The sequence below is a fragment of the Hypanus sabinus genome, chromosome 6 (assembly GCF_030144855.1).
Source record: "Hypanus sabinus isolate sHypSab1 chromosome 6, sHypSab1.hap1, whole genome shotgun sequence".
Lineage (NCBI taxonomy): Eukaryota > Metazoa > Chordata > Chondrichthyes > Myliobatiformes > Dasyatidae > Hypanus > Hypanus sabinus.
Window position 1 is genome coordinate 6,055,295 of NC_082711.1, and position 16,748 is coordinate 6,072,042.

The 16,748-nt window shown below is 49.1% G+C and overlaps 1 protein-coding gene across 1 annotated transcript in view; it reads right to left on the minus strand.

Moving 5' to 3' along the window:
- Positions 1 to 16,748, minus strand: part of LOC132395266 (uncharacterized) — a 183,396-nt gene that overhangs the window by 87,264 nt on the left and 79,384 nt on the right. Inside the window, exons 11-14 of the mRNA XM_059971599.1 lie at positions 14,971 to 15,174; positions 10,697 to 10,878; positions 5,124 to 5,256; positions 3,650 to 3,703 (exon numbers count right to left, since the gene is read on the minus strand). Coding sequence (XP_059827582.1) covers positions 3,650 to 3,703; positions 5,124 to 5,256; positions 10,697 to 10,878; positions 14,971 to 15,174 — 573 coding nt within the window. The remainder of the gene's footprint in view (positions 1 to 3,649; positions 3,704 to 5,123; positions 5,257 to 10,696; positions 10,879 to 14,970; positions 15,175 to 16,748) is intronic.

Here is a 16,748-nt window from a genome sequence, read left to right on the forward strand (position 1 = left end):
ATAGGTGCAGGAGTAGGCCATTCAGCCCTTCGAGCCTGCACAGCCATTCAGTACGATCATGGCTGATCATCCAACTCAGAACCCTGTACCTGCTTTCTCTCCATACCCCCGATCCCTTTAGCCACAAGGGCCATATCTAACCTCCTCTTAAATATAGCCAATGAACCGGCCTCAACTGTTTCCTGTGGCAGAGAATTCCACAGATTCACCACTCTCTGTGTGAAGAAGTTTTTCCTCATCTCAGTCCTAAAAGGCTTCCCCTTTATCCTTAAACTGTGACCCCTCGTCCTGGACTTCCCCAACACTGGAAACAATCTTCCTGCATCCAGCCTGTCCAATCCCTTTAGAATTTTATATGTTTCAATAAAATCCCCCCTCAATCTTCTAAATTCCAGTGAGTATAAGCCTAGTCAATCCAGCCTTTCTTCATATAAAAGTCCTGCCATCCCAGGAATCAATCTGGTGAACCTTCTCAGTACTCACTCTATGGCAAGAATGTCTTTCCTCAGATTAGGGGACCAAAACTGCACACAATATTCTAGGTGCTGTCTCAGCAAAGCCTTGTACAACTGCAGTAGAACCTCTCTGCTCCTGTACTCAAATCCTCTTGCTATGAATGTCAACATACCATTTGCCTTTTTCACCGCCTGCTGTACCTGCATGCCCACCTTCAATGACTGGTGTACAATGACACCCAGGTCTCGTTGCACCTCCCCTTTTCCTAATCGGCCACCGTTCACATAATAATCTGTTTTCCTGTTCTTGCGACCAAAGTGGATAACCTCACATTTATCCACATTAAATTGCATCTGCCATGAACTTGCCCACTCACCTAACCTATCCAAGTCACCCTGCATCCTCTTAGCATCCTCCTCACAGCTAACACCGCCGCCCAGCTTCGTGTCATCCGCAAACTTGGAGATGCTGCATTTAATTCCCTTGTCTAAATCATGAATATATATTGTAAACAACTGGGGTCCCAGCCATTCTGAAGGGAGGCCCGTTTCTCTGATTTGCTGAACCCAGCAGTTCCACGCAGCCACAGGCAGAGCATCTGCCATTTCAAGATCCAGATTAGATGCTTTCTGTGGCGAATAGATAAAAATTGGTGAGGGTCAAAGGGGACGTGCAGAAATTCTTCAGCATCCAGAGGAAGGAGAGGCATTGACGAGCTTCCTTGCCCATTTACTGGCAACGCTCTTTACATAGTAGACAGCAGATGTATGGAATGAGGAAATGATAAAGGCAGGTACATTATGTGGGCAGGTATATGGATAACCAGAGCTTAGACAGATAGAAAACACGAGGAAATCTGCAGATGCTGGAAATTCAAGCAACACACACAAAATGCTGGTGGAACACAGCAGGCCAGGCAGCATCTATAGGGAGAAGCGCTGTCGACGTTTCGGGCCGAGACCCTTCGTCAGGACTAACTGAAAGGAAAGATAGTAAGAGATTTGAAAGTAGGAGAGGGAGGGGGAAATGCAAAATGATAGGAGAAGACCATAGGAGATGGGGTGAAGTTGACAGCTGGAAAGGTGATTGGCAAAAGAGATACAAGAGCTGGAGAAGGGGAAGGATCATGGGACGGGAGAAAGAAAGGGGAAGGGGAGCACCAGAGAGAGATGGAAAACAGGCAGAGTGATGGGCAGAGAGAGATGAAAAAAAAGAGGGGGGAAAACCTAACTATATCAGGGATAGGGTAAGAAGGGGAGGAGGGGCATTAACAGAAGTTAGAGAAATCAATGTTCATGCCATCAGTTTGGAGGGTACCCAGACAGTATACAAGGTGTTGTTCCTCCAACCTGAGTGTGGCTTCATCTTGACAGTAGAAGGATTAGAGGGAATAGCTTTTATTTTATTCGGAGATACAGCACAGTAATTGGCTTTTCTGGCCCAATGAGCCCACACCGGCCAATTGTACCATGTGGTCAATTAACTTACTGATGAGTAAGTACATCCTTGGCTGGTGAGAGGAAACCCACAGGGTCACAGGAAGAACCTTGTAGATAGTAGAGGGATTGGAGCTGGGTCACAAGCACCATACTAGCGTTTGGCTAGCTGTTACGATACCATGCCATGCCGCCAGGTGCAAGGAAATGGGAGCAGTTTGAACTGAGATCTTGGTCAGTAAGGACATGCATGGCTCAAAGGGCATTCTTCCTGGCTATCCACTCTCTGATTGTATGCCTGCTTTCTCAGAGAACCATAATAAGTACACAGAGTGGCTAATTTATGAGACACACCTGCTTATTAACACAAGCGTTTAATCAGCCAGTCATGCGGCAGCAACTCAATGCACAAAAGCATGCAGACACGGTCAAGAGGTTCAGCTGTTGTTCTCACCAAACATCAGAATGTGCTCTGAGAGGTTTTGACCGTGGAATGATTGCTGGTGCCAGACGGGGTGGTCTGAGTATCTCAGAAACCGCTGATCTCCTGGGTCTTTCACACACAACAGTCCCTAAAGCAGGGGTCCCAACCTGGGGTACTCGAACCCCTCTGTTAAAGGGATTGGTTGTGGGAACCCCTGCTCTGGAGCTTACAGAGAATGGTTTGAGAAACAAAATACATCCATGAGCAGCTGTTCAAGTGGGGAAAACACCTTGTCAGAGGAGAATGGCCAGACTGGTTCCAGCTGACAGGAAGGTGACAGTAACTCAGACAACTCCATCGTGTGCAGGGAGCTTCTCTGAAGGCACAAGCAGATGGGCTACAGCAGGAAAAGACCACAAACGTACAGAAATACACTCAGTTGTTGCTTTATTAGGCACCTCCTGCACCCAATAAAGTGGCTACTGAGTGCATATCAGATATGGTTTCCCCCACCATTAGACTATGCAACAGCAATCTGAGGAAGTGGAGCAGCTGGTGGATTGGTATGAGAAGAACAAGGTAAGCCTGAACGTGGAGAAGGCAAAGGAAATCATTGTGGACTTCAGAAACCAACCCCACTCCACAAATACATGGGTCCTCCACAGAGAGAGTAAAGTGCACCAAGATCCTGGGACTCCTCACCAGGTCCCTTCATATCACCTCCCTGAACAAGAAGGCACAGCAGTGCCTCTGCAGCTAAGACAACTGAGGCAAGCAAGGCTCCCCCTTCCCATCTGAACTGTGTTTTACAGGAGCACTATTGAGAGCGTCCTGACAAGTTGCATCTCCACCTGGTATGGGAGCGGTCGAGCATCGGCCCAGAAGGGTAAAAAATGGAGACACAGCAAAGGGTTATATCGTACCAGAGGAAAAATTCAAGAGGGTGAAGCATGCAGAACTGAAGGTACTATACTTAAACGCTAGTAGCATTCTGCATAAGGTGTCAGGAAATGTATGATAATGCATTTGCCATCTTTACCACAGACTCAACCTGTAAATTAACCTTCTGGGAGTCTTGCGCGAGGACTCCTAAGGCCCTCTGCACCTCTGATGTTTGGATTTCTTGACGGCTGGGGAGGCCAAGTCATTGGGTATTTTTAAAGTGGAGGTTGACAGGTTCTTGATTTGTCAGGGTGTCAAAGGTTATGGGAGAAGGCAGGGGAATGGGGTTAATAATAAATCAGCCATGATGGAATGGTGAACGAGATGGACCTGATGGCCCAATGGCTTAATTCTGCTCCTATGTCTTATGGACAATGATAGAAACACTCACGTCCGCTTCCAGCTGTTTGATAGCCAGTTCCTGCTTTTCGGCCAATTTTCCATTCTAGAGACGAAAGAAAAACATCATTGTAGGAATTCCTCTGAATAATAAATGATCCTCAAGAAAGCACGAGGGCTTGACAGCCTGAGCCAACTAGCAACTACCCAATTCATCGTAGAATTCTTGTGAGTTTTATGACTTGGCCGAGGAAACGGAAGGTGGGTTAGTAAGTTTGCAGATGATGCGAAGTTGTGAATAGTGTAGAATGTTGTCCTGGGACACTGACAGAATGCAGAGTTGGGCTGGGAAGTGGCAAATAGAATTCAATCTGGAAAAGTGTGAAGTGATTCACTTTGGAAGGTCAAATTTGAAGGCAGAGTACAGGGTTAATGGCAGGATTCTTGGCAGTGTGCAGGAACTGAGGGATCCTGGTTTCCATATCCATAGATCCCTCAAAGTTGCAGTGCAAGTTGATAGGATGGTTAAGGAAGTGTACAATATGTTGGCTTTCATTGGTCAGGAGATGGCTGAATTCAAGAGCCACAAGGTAATGTTGCATCTCTATAAAACTCCGATTAGACCATACTTGGGAGTACTGGTTCAGTTCTGGTTGCCTCATTTATAGGAAGGATGTGGAAGCTTTAGAGAGAGTGCAAAGGAGACTTACCAGGAGGTTGCCTGGATTGGAGAGCATGTCTTATGAAGATAGGTTGAGTGAGTTGGGGCTTTTCTCTTTGGAGTGTAGGAGGATGAGAGGTGACTTGGTAGATGTGTGCAAGATGATAACAGGCATAGATCGAGTGGACAGCCAGAGACTTCTCCCCAGGGTGGAAATGGTAATACAAGGGGGCATAATTTTAACGTGATTGGAGGAAAGTGCAGAGGGATGTCAGAGGTAGATTTTGTTTATATATACAGGGTGATGAATGTGTGAAAAGTCCTGCCAGAGGTGGTGGTAGAGGCAGATACATTAGGGGCATTTAAGATAAGCACATGGATAAGAGAAATAGAGGGTTATGTAGAAGGATAGCGTTAGATTGATCTTAGGTTAGGTTAAAAGGTTGGCATAACATTGTGGGCTGAAGGGCCTGTACTGTTCTAGGCATGTCTGTAGGGAGGGTAGCACGTCTGGTGAAGGGGCTTGTCGTGTCTATTGTGGGGCAGCTCACTCATCTTTGGTCCCCACTGGACACTCAGCTCTTACCCGTGGCTCTAAGCTTGCGACAGCAACCACACCCCGGTACACCACTTCCACAGACGAGAGTAACCGGCAGCTTTATACCCCAGGAATGTGGCGGACTGGGCAGATGAGATCCAATGGCCAAGGAGGTGGCTCTGCAACATTCCGTGGAGAGCATTTTCGGTCATATTTATGCAGAAATAGAGAATGTTCTAAAGGGCACACAAAATTCCTGGCACCACTGCAAGTGTTCATTCAAGGGCACACCCTGGGCATGCAAAGCCATTTCAGAGTGTCGATTACCTCACTGCTGGACCGTAACCATTCCAGCTCCAATTTCCAGGCTTTGTGGTCCTCTTGCTTCTGGTCAATCCGTCGCCTCAGCTCAGCAATCTGAGCTTCCAGGGAGCTGCAGGCGTCAGTCATAGACAGAGCTCTGGCAAAGGAGAAAGCAAGTCAACCCACAGCAAGCTTGAGTGCCAATCCACCGTCTGCACACCCTGCTGCTGCTGGCTTGTGTGGAGAGTGTCCTGAGAAGCTGCATCGAGAAGGCGGCTCAACATTGAGTAGCTAACACTGCCCAACGCATCACTGGCACCAACTTACCTGCCATCAAGGGCATATATATAGAAAGATGGTGGAAAGGAGCCAGTAATATCATGAAGGATCCCACCCTCCCTGCTCATGGACTGTTGGTCCCACTCCCATCGGGGAGGAGGCTATGTAGTAGGCACACCAGGAATAGTCTGAAAAAAAGTTCCTTTCCCCAAGCAGTAAGGCTGATCTACACCGCCACCCACAGATCTGAATCTGATACTCCTTCACCTCACTGCTGCCTGCACCCTGAACTACACCGTGGAGTCAGACTGCACAGAAACACATCCAGCGGCCCAACCAGTCCACACCTGTCACAGGAAAGCAGCATCCATCATCGGAGCCCACCATCTCTGCTTGCTGCCACCATCGGGGGGGCGGGGAGTACAGGAGCCTCGGGACTCTCACCACCAGGTTCAGAAACCCCTCAACCATCAGGCTCTTCAACCAGAGCGGATACTGAAACTTTTCCTACAACCTATGGACTCACTTTTGATTCTTCAGCTTATGTTTTTGATCTCTATTGCTCAATTTTCTTTCATCTTGCATTGGCACATTGGTTGTTTGTCCGTGTCGTGTGTGGTCTTTCATTGTTTCCACTGTGTTTCTTTGTACTTACTGTGAATGCCTGCACGGAAATGAATCTCAGGGTTGTATGTAGTGACGTATATACAGTACTTTGAATTTTCTCCATCCAAGCTGGTACCATTGGCCGTGTTTGACGCATATCCCTCAAAACCATTCCAACCCATGTACCTGTTCAAGAGCCTTTTGAATGTTAATGTCCCTCCCTCAGTCACTTCCTCTGGCATCTCATTCCACATAGGTACCACCCTCTGGGTGAGACGGTGTTCCTGTTAAATCTCTCATGTCAAACTCTGACCTATAGTTTTTGATTCTGGTTTAACGTGGTGCTGGTGAACTACAGTGACAACTTGCTGATAGCAACTGCTAGCTACTTTATTAATTACACTTTTCATCGAAAGGGACTGCAACCAACAGCTTGTAACTTCCCCTTTGGAGCTGAGCTTTTGAACTGCCTGCTGGGCTGCTGTTTTTGCAGTGTCTCACAGGTGCGGGATAGCTGGCTTGTGGTGTGTACAGGTGGGGCCCAGGACAACACTTGGCTGCTGCAACAGACGAGGAAACAACTTGAAGCAGCGGGATTTTTAGTATCCTGCTTTATATTATTGGCTACTTTTCCCTCATATTTCATTTTTTCCCTTCTTATAGCTTTTTTAGTTGCCATTTGTTGGATTTTAAAAGCTACCTTATATGCCCCTTCCTTGACTTTTATGCAGCCTTTAACTTCCCTTGTCAGCCACGGTTGCCTAACCCTGCTATTTGAGAACTTGTCCTTCTGTGTGACATATCTATCTTGCACCTTGTGAACTATTCCCAGAAACATCAACTACCTCTGTCTGTTCTGTCGTCATCTCTGCCAGTATCCTCTCCAATCCACCTGGGCAATCTCCTCTCCCAAACCTCTGTAATTCCCTTTATTCCATTGTGATATTGATACCTGTGACTCATGTACTATTTGTTTCTTTCAAATTGCAGTATGAATTCAAACATATTCTGATCACTGCCTCCTAAGGGTTCCTTTTCGTTAAGCTCCCTAATAAGATCTGGGTTATTACACAACACCCAATCTAAGATACCCTTTCCCCGAGTAGGGTCAAGCACAAGATGACTACTCACCGGGACCATAGCCCTCCATACCCCTACTATTCACGTACCTATCCAAACTTTTCCAAACATTGAAACTGAGCTCATATGCACCACTTGCTCTGGGAGCTTGTTCCACACTCTCACAACCCTTTGAGTGAAGAAGTTTTCCCTCATATTATTTTTAAACCTTTCACCCTTAACCCATGACCTCTAGTTGTAGTCCCATCCAACCTCAGTCGAAAAGCCTGCTCGTATTTACACTGTCTATACCCCCCCATAACCGTATATACCTCTGTAGGTACAGCTCTGTCAAATCTCCCCTCAATCTTCTTTGTTCCAAAGAAGAAAATCCTAACCTATTCACCCTTTCTTTATAACTCAGGTGTGTAGGCCCCCGTTAGTCTCGATAGACCATGGATTTGTGCCTTGGGAAGTTTCCAGGGCGTAGGCCTGGGCAGGGTTTTTTTTAAGGGAGACCGGCAGTTGCCCAAGCTGCAAGTCTCCCCTCTCCACGCCACCGATGTTGTCCAAGAGAAGGGCATTAGGACCCATACAGCTTGGCACCGGTGTCGTCGCAGAGCAATGTGTGGTTAAGTGCCTTGCTCAAGGACACACATACAGCCTCAGTCAAGGCTCGAACTGGCGACCTTCAGATCACTAGACCAACGCCTTAACCGCTTGGCCACGCGCCAACATAACTCGGGTATGGCAGGCCCGGCAACATCCTCGAAGATTTTCCCTGTACTCTTTCAATCTTACTTACATCCTTTCTGTAGATAGACGGCCGAAACTGTACAAACTGTAGAGCTCACCAATGTTTTGTACAACTTCAACATAACATCCCATCTTCTGTACTCAATACATTGATTTATGAAGGTCAATCTGCCAAAAGTTTTCTTTGGGACCCTGTCTACCTGTGATGCATACCATCACTCACAGGCCTCCAGTCAGAGAAGCAACCCTCCCCTCCACTACCACTCTCTGGCTTCTCCCACAAAGCCAATGACTAATCCAATTTACTACCTCATCCTGAATGAGCAGCGACTGAAACTTCTTCACCAACTTCCCTGGCAGGACCTTGTCAAATACCTTACCGAAGTCCATGTAGACAACATCCACTGCCCTGGCAACTTCCTCAAAGAGGTCTGTGAGATTGATTAGCCATAACCTGCCACACACAAAGCCACGGTGACTATCCCTAATCAGTTCGTATCTATACAAATGCTCACATATCCGGTCCCTTAGAATACCTTCCAGTAACTTTCCCACAAATGTTGTCAGGCTCACCGCCTGTAATTTCCTGGTTTCTGTTCAGAGTCTTTCTAACACGGCGGAACAACACTGGCTGTTCTCCAATCCTCTGGTACCTCCTGCCGCTAGAGGTAATTTACTTATCTCTGCTAGGGTCCCGCCAAGTTCTGCACCTGTTTCCTGTAGGGTCCGAGGAAACAGCTTGTCAGGCTCTGGGGATTTATCCGCCCTGATTTGCCCCAGGGTGGCAAACACCTCCTCCTCTGTAATCTCTACAAGGTCCATGAAGTTGATGCCTCACTCTTACAGGTGAAGGAGAACCCTAAGGGCCTCTACAGGTATACTAAGAACAAAAGGATTGCAAGGGACAAAATTAGTCCATGTGAAGATCACCATGCTCATCTCTCATTGGAGCTGAAAGAGATGGGGGGAGAGCTTAAACTGAACTTTTTTTGCATCTGTTTATACTTGGGAGATGGACACTGAGTGTATAAAGCTGAGGCAAAGTGTGTGGGAGGTTATGCACCATATTCGGATTTCCTAAGAGCAGGCACTTGCTGTCTTGAGTCAAACCAGGTGAATAAATCCCCAGGGCTTGACGAGGTGTTTCCTCAGACCCTGCGGGAGGCAAGTGCAGAAATTGCAGGGGTCCAGCAGAGATATTTAAAAGGTCCTCAGTCACTGGTGAGGACCGGAGGATAGCTAATGCTATTCAAAAAAGGCCCTAAATATTAGCCAGGAAATTACAGGCCAATGAACCTGACGTTAGTAGTGCACAAGTTATTGGAAAGTATTCTAACAGACAAGATATACAAGAACTTGACAGTCAGGGCCTGATTAGGGATCACAGATTGTTCACCCTCTGGCTAAAGAATTTCCAACTCATCTCTGTTCTAAAAGAATATCCCTCTATTCTGTGGCTCTGCCCTCTGACCCTAGTCTCCCCGAGATAAGAAATATCTTCCCCATGTTTACTTTGTCAGGGTCTTTCAATGAGATTCCCTCCCATTCCTCTAAATTCCAGTGAGTACAGGCCCTGAGTCACCAAACACTCCTCCCACTTTAACCCTTTCATTCCCAGGATATTTCTCGTGAATCTCCTCTAGATCCTCTCCAATACCAGCACATCTTTTCTTAGATAAGGGGCCTAAAACTGCCCATAATACTTCATGCAGTCTGGACAATGCCTTATAAATTCGGCACGGACTAGAAGGGCCAAGATGGCCTGTTTCCGTGCTGTAACTGTTATATATGGCTATATAAAGCCTCAGTATCACACCCTTGCTGTTACAATCTAGACTAGTCTTTTACATGCAGGATGAAACAGTAAATTGGATTAGACATTGGCTCAATGGGAGAAGCCAGAGAGTGGTAGTGGAGGATTGCTTCTCTGAGTGGAGGCCTGTGACTAGTGGTGTGCCACAGGGATCAGTGCTGGGTCCATTGTTATTTGTCATCTATATCAATGATCTGGATGATAATGTGGTCAATTGGATCAGCAAATTTGCAGATGACACCAAGACTGGAGGTGTAGTGGACAGTGAGGAAGGTTTTCAAAGCTTGCAGCGAGATCTGGACCAGATGGAATTTAATGCGGACAAGTGTGAGATGTCACACTTCGGAAGGACCAGCTCGGGTAGGACTTGCACGGTGAGCAGCAAGGCATTCAGGAGTGTCATGGAAAACTGGGATCTGGGAATTCTGTGAAAGCGGTGTCAGAGGCTCATAAAGAAAGCTCATGGCACGCTGACCGTCAGAAATCTAAGTACCGAGTGGGATGTTATGTTGACGTTGTATGGGACAGTGGTGCGGCCTAATTTGGCGCATTGTGTGCAGTTTTGGTCACCTACCTACGGGAAAGAGATCAGTGAGATTGAAAGAGTGCAGAGAAAATGTAAAATTACAGGGACTTGAGGGCCCGAGTTATAAGGAAAGGTTGAATAGGTTAGGACTCTATTCCCTGTAGGAGAATGAGGGGAGATCTGATAGAGGTATACAAAATTATGACGGGTATAGATAAAGTAAATGCAAGCAGGCTTGTTCCACTGAGACTGGGTGAGATAGAACTAGAGGTCATGGGTTAAGGGCGAAATATTTAAGAGAATCTGGGGGATACCACTCATTGGGTGGTGAGAATGCCAGCAAAGGTGGTCGCTGCAGATTTGGTCAATATTTAAGAGGAGTTTGGTTAAGTCCATGGGTGGAAGGCCTATGCAGAATGACAGCTTAGCATGGACTAAATGGGCTGAAGGGCTTGTTTCCGAGTTGTGGCACTCTATCACACACACACGCGCACACACACACACGCACGCACGCTTTCGGTCAACAGCCTGCCCTCCGAGTGACGCCCCTGGCCATACCTCATGATCTCAGTGACATTGTGGCAGTCGGTCTTGGTGCAGATGAATGCGATGCAGCCAAACTGACCGTCCATCAGCAGCTGCCTCCGGAGACTCTCATCCAGGGTCTCCTTGGCCGTCTTGTCGTCCACTGCTCGGGTCACGTTGGCAACAATCCACACCGCGTTGCACGTCTTCAGGTACTGATTTCGAGAGAAGTACGTTGGAGTCATCGTTAGTACGCGGTCACGATCAGCGGCCCTCCCCACCCAAAAGGGACGTCCAGGCCAGAGACCTCCCACCTGGCAAATCCCTTCCTCAGGACATAGCACCTGGCTCAAGGAAAGCTGTCATCCCGCCGCTGAGTGGCTCTCCAGTACGTTGAGATGGACTGGTGACCTGACAATCCACCTTGGGATGGCCTTGCACCTTAGTGTCTGCCTGCAGTGCACTCTCTCTGTAAGCAGAACACTTTAACCTGCAAACCGCAACCACACACACAAAACGCTTGAGGAACTCAGCAGGCTGGGGAGCATCCATGCAGATGAATGAACAGCTGACATATCTGGCCACAACCCTTCTTTAGCAGAATCTCATGTTTACATTCTGTACTGTTACTGCTTTCCCTTGAACTACCTCAGTGGACGTGGTGAAATAATCTGTATGAATGGCATGCCGAGGCCCTTCACCTGGACTGAACGATAGAGGGGAGAGAAAGAGGTGAAGGGAAGGGATGGAGCAAGACCTGGCAGGTGATGGGTGGGTCCAGGTGAGGAGGGGAGGAGGGACCATGGGCAGATGGAGGAGGGGAGAGTGGGAACGGTGACAGACTGGGAGGTGATAGGTGGTTCCAGGGGAGGAGGGACCATGGGGAGATGGAGGAGGGGAGAGTGGGAATGGTGACAGACAGGGAGGTGATGGGTGGGTCCAGGTGAGGAGGGACCATGGGCAGATGGAGGAGGGGAGAGTGGGAATGGGACAGACTGGGAGGTGATGGGTGGGTCCAGGTGAGGAGAGTCCATTGGCAGACGGAGGAGAGGAGAGTGGGAATGGTGACAGACTGGGAGGTGATAGGTGGGTCCAGGGAAGGAGGGACCATGGGGAGATGGAGGAGGGGAAAGTGGGAACGGTGAGAGACTGGGAGGTGATGGATGGGTCCAGGTGAGGAGGGATCATGGGCAGATGGAGGAGGGAGAGTGGGAACGGTGAGAGACTGGGAGGTGATAGGTGGTTCCAGGGGAGGAGGGACCATGGAGGAGGGGAGAGTGGGAATGGTGACAGACTGGGAGGTCATAGGTGGCTCCAGGGGAGGAGGGACCATGGGGAGATGGAGGAGGGGAGAGTGGGAACGGTGAGAGACTGGGAGGTGATAGGTGGTTCCAGGGGAGGAGGGGAGAGTGGGAACAGTGAGAGACTGGGAAGTGATGGGTGGTTCCAGGGGAGGAGGGACCATGGGGAGATGGAGGAGGGGAGAGTGGGAACGGTGACAGACTGGGAGGTGATGGGTGGGTCCAGGTGAAGAGGGACCATGGGGAGATGGAGGAGGGGAGAGTGGGAACGGTGAGAGACTGGGAGGTGATAGGTGGTTCCAGGGGAGGAGGGACCATGGGGAGATGGAGGAGGGGAGAGTGGGAACGGTGACAGACTGGGAGGTGATGGGTGGGTCCAGGTGAGGAGAGTCCATGGGCAGACGGAGGAGAGGAGAGTGGGAATGGTGACAGACTGGGAGATGATGGGTGGTTCCAGTGGAGGAGGGACCATAGGCAGATGGAGGAGAGGAGAGTGGGAATGGTGAGAGACTGGGAGGTGATAGGTGGGTCCAGGGGAGGAGGGGAGAGTGGGAACAGTGACAGACTGGGAGGTGATAGGTGGCTCCAGGGAAGGAGGGACCATGGGGAGATGGAGGAGGGGAGAATGGGAACGGTGACAGACTGGGAGATGATGGGTGGTTCCAGTGGAGGAGGGACCATAGGCAGATGGAGGAGAGGAGAGTGGGAATGGTGAGAGACTGGGAGGTGACAGGTGGGTCCAGGTGAGGAGGGACCATGGGGAGATGGAGGAGGGGAGAGTGGGGATGGTGACAGACTGAGAGGTGATGGGTGGGTCCAGGTGAGGAGGGACCATGGGCAGATGCAGGAGGGGAGAGTGGGAATGGTGAGAGACTGGGAGGTGATAGGTGGTTCCAGGGGAGGAGGGACCATGGAGGAGGGGAGAGTGGGAACGGTGACCGACTGGGAGGTGATAGGTGGCTCCAGGGGAGGAGGGACCATGGGGAGATGGAGGAGGGGAGAGTGGGAATGGTGAGAGACTGGGAGGTGATAGGTGGTTCCAGGGGAGGAGGGGAGAGTGGGAACAGTGACAGACTGGGAGGTGATGGGTGGTTCCAGGGGAGGAGGGACCATGGGCAGATGGAGGAGAGGAGAGTGGGAACGGTGACAGACTGGGAGGTGATGGGTGGGTCCAGGTGAGGAGGGACCATGGGCAGATGGAGGAGGGGAGAGTGGGAACGGTGACAGACTGGGAGGTGATGGGTGGTTCCAGGTGAGGAGGGACCATGGGCAGATGGAGGAGGGGAGAGTGGGAACGGTGACAGACTGGGAGGTGATGGGTGGGTCCAGGTGAGGAGGGACCATGGGCAGATGGAGGAGAGGAGAGTGGGAACGGTGACAGACTGGGAGGTGATGGGTGCGTCCAGGTGAGGAGGGACCATGGGCAGATGGAGGAGGGGAGAGTGGGAACGGTGACAGACTGGGAGGTGATGGGTGGTTCCAGGTGAGGAGGGACCATGGGCAGATGGAGGAGAGGAGAGTGGGAACGGTGACAGACTGGGTGATGGGTGGGTCCAGGTGAGGAGGGACCATGGGCAGATGGAGGAGGGGAGAGTGGGAACGGTGACAGACTGGGAAGTGATGGGTGGGTCCAGGTGAGGAGGGACCATGGGCAGATGGAGGAGGGGAGAGTGGGAATGGTGACAGACTGGGAGGTGATGGGTGGTTCCAGGGGAGGAGGGACCATGGGCAGATGGAGGGGAGAGTGGGAATGGTGACAGACTGGGAAGTGATGGGTGGGTCCAGGTGAGGAGGGACCATGGGCAGATGGAGGAGGGGAGAGTGGGAACGGTGAGAGACTGGGAGGTGATAGGTGGGTCCAGGGGAGGAGGGACCATGGGGAGATGGAGGAGGGGAGAGTGGGAACGGTGAGAGACTGGGAGGTGATAGGTGGGTCCAGGTGAGGAGGGACCATGGGGAGATGGAGGAGGGGAGAGTGGGAATGGTGACAGACTGGGAGGTGATAGGTGGTTCCAGGGGAGGAGGGACCATGGGCAGATGGAGGGGAGAGTGGGAATGGTGAGAGACTGGGAGGTGATAGGTGGGTCCAGGGGAGGAGGGACCATGGGGAGATGGAGGAGGGGAGAGTGGGAATGGTGATATAGGGTGGATATTTTACGTGGAAGCAACACGAAGGCTGCAGAAGATGGAATCTCATAGAGAAAGGTGATGGAGCATGGAACCAAGTAAAGGAGATGGGGCAGTGGAGAGAGAGTAGGAGATGTGTGAATACGATGAACAGACTGAGGGGGGTGAACAGCCAACACCCACGCCTCCTCCCTGCCCCTCAGGGTTTGAGAGAGGTGTACACATGTCTATCATCCCAAGCTTTAGACCATAAGAACACAAGATTTTGGAGCAGAATTGGGCCATTCAGCCATTCGAGACTGCCCCACCATTCAATCATGGCTGAATTATTTTCCCCCTCAATCCCAGACTCTGTAGCCTTTTCCATATAACCTTTGATCCCTGACTAATCAAGAACCTACTGACCTCCACTTTAAATATACTCAAAGACTTGGCCTCCACAACCATCTCCTCAACAAGTTCCACAGATTCACCAACTTCTACTGAAAGAAATTCCTCCTCACCTCTGTTCGTAAGGTACATCCCTCTATGCTGAGGCTGTGCCCTCTGGTCCTAGGCTCTCTCACGAGAGGAAACATCCTCTCCACATTCACCCTGCCTAGACCTTTCAATATTCAATAGGTTTCAATGAGGTCCCCTGCATTCTTCTGAACCCCGTTGAGTTCAGCCCCAGGTTGATCAAATGCTCCTCATACATTAACCCTTTCATTCCTGGGATGATTGTCATGGACCTCCTCTGGACCCTCTCCAATGCCAGCACATTCTTTCTTAAATAAGGGGCCTAAAAGCTGCTCACAATACTCCAAATGCCTCAGAAACCTCAGCATTACATGCTTATACGTGACCCAAGCACCCCGAAGCACAGCCACAGTGACTCACCTCCTTGGCCACGGAGTTCCTCGCAGCGTTGGAGTCCCTGACACCGGGCAGGTCGACCAGGACGGCGCCAGTCTGCAGCACCGGCGAGTTTGGCACTTGGACACGCACCCTCTTGACGATGGGCCAGAACTCTCCCCCACTGCTGTTCCAGGAATCGTTGCGGGAGTCGATGTAGGGCTGCACTTTGGAGCGGAAAGCACTGACCTGAAGGTGAGCCAGTGCACAGAGGCAAGTTAAAAAAATAAAGGCCACAGATCAGACTTCAGAACTACACGAGGCAACAGCCAGCGTGTGAAGAGAAGCTTTAAGATAGCTTATTTCAAAGTAACTTTATTATCAAAGTACATCTTCATCACCATACAATGCTGAGATTCATTTTCTAGCGGGCATTCACAGTAAATATAAGCAACACAGTAGAATCAGTGAAAAACCACACGCAACAGAAACAGACAAACAACCAATGTGTGTAAAAACACAAACTGTGCAACTACAAAACTCAAGTAATAATAATACTTAAGCAATAAGTATAGAGAGCTGAGATGAAGAGACCTTGAACATAAGTCCACAGGCTATGAGAACAGTTCATGGGGCAAGCAGACTGAATTTATTCCCTCCAGTTCAAGAGCCTGATGGTTGGGGGGTAATAACTGTTCCTGAACCTGGTGGTGCGAGTCCTGAGGCTCCTGAACCTTCTTCCAGATGGCAGCAGCCAGAAGAGAGCGTGGCCTGGGTGGGGTTTGTCCCTGATGATGGATGTTGCTTTCCTGCGACAGCGCTCCATGTAGATATGCTCAGTGGTAGGGAGGGCTTTACCCGTGACGGACTGCACCGCATCCACTACTTTATGTAGGATTTTCCGTTCAAGGGAATGGTGTTTCCAAACCAGGCTGTGATGCAGCCGGTCAATATACTCTCCACTACACATCTATAGAAATTTGTCAAAGTTTTAGATGTCATGCCGAATCTTCACAAACTCCGAAGGAAGTAGAGGTACAGCTGTGCTTTCTTCATAATTGCATTTATAAAACGGTCCCAGGACAGTTTCTCCAAACTAGTAATATCTAGGAATTCAAAGTTGCTGTCGGTCTCCACTTCCAATGAGGACTGATTCATTGGCCTCCGGTTTCCCTCTCCTGAAGTTAATTATCACTTCCTTGGTCTTGGAGACACTGACTGCTGTCATAACTTTCATTCTCCCTCCTACATACCGAGTCATCGCCACCTTTGATTCAGCTATGACAGTGGAGCCATTGCAACTTGAATATGGCATTGGAGCTGTGCTCAGCCACACAGTCAGAGGCATAAAGCGAGTCGAGCAGGGGATCAGCACACAACCCAGCCTTGTGGTGTACCTGTGCTGACGGAGATCAGGGAGAAGATGTTTTTTCTTTCTTTTTCAATCTTTTTATTGAATTTCACATATATATATATATATATATATATATATAAAGAGAAACATAACATAATATAAATAGGTTATAAATGCATTAGATTTAAAGTTAAATTTATAATAGGATAACAATATCTTATTAAATATCAACCAAAGAAAAACTTATAATAAACAATCAAACCTATTTTGACTGAACATGAAAAAGAATAAAAATAGTCATCAAAAGAAAAAAAAAGTAAAAATGCACGAAGAAATGTATATTAAAAAAAAACTAAACCTAGACTAACATGGGCAATAATACCAGTTTATATGAGTATGATAGTGTCAAAAACTCCAGAACTCCATACCAGAACAAGAATAAAAAGAGAAAAGGTCTGGAAGAGGCCAA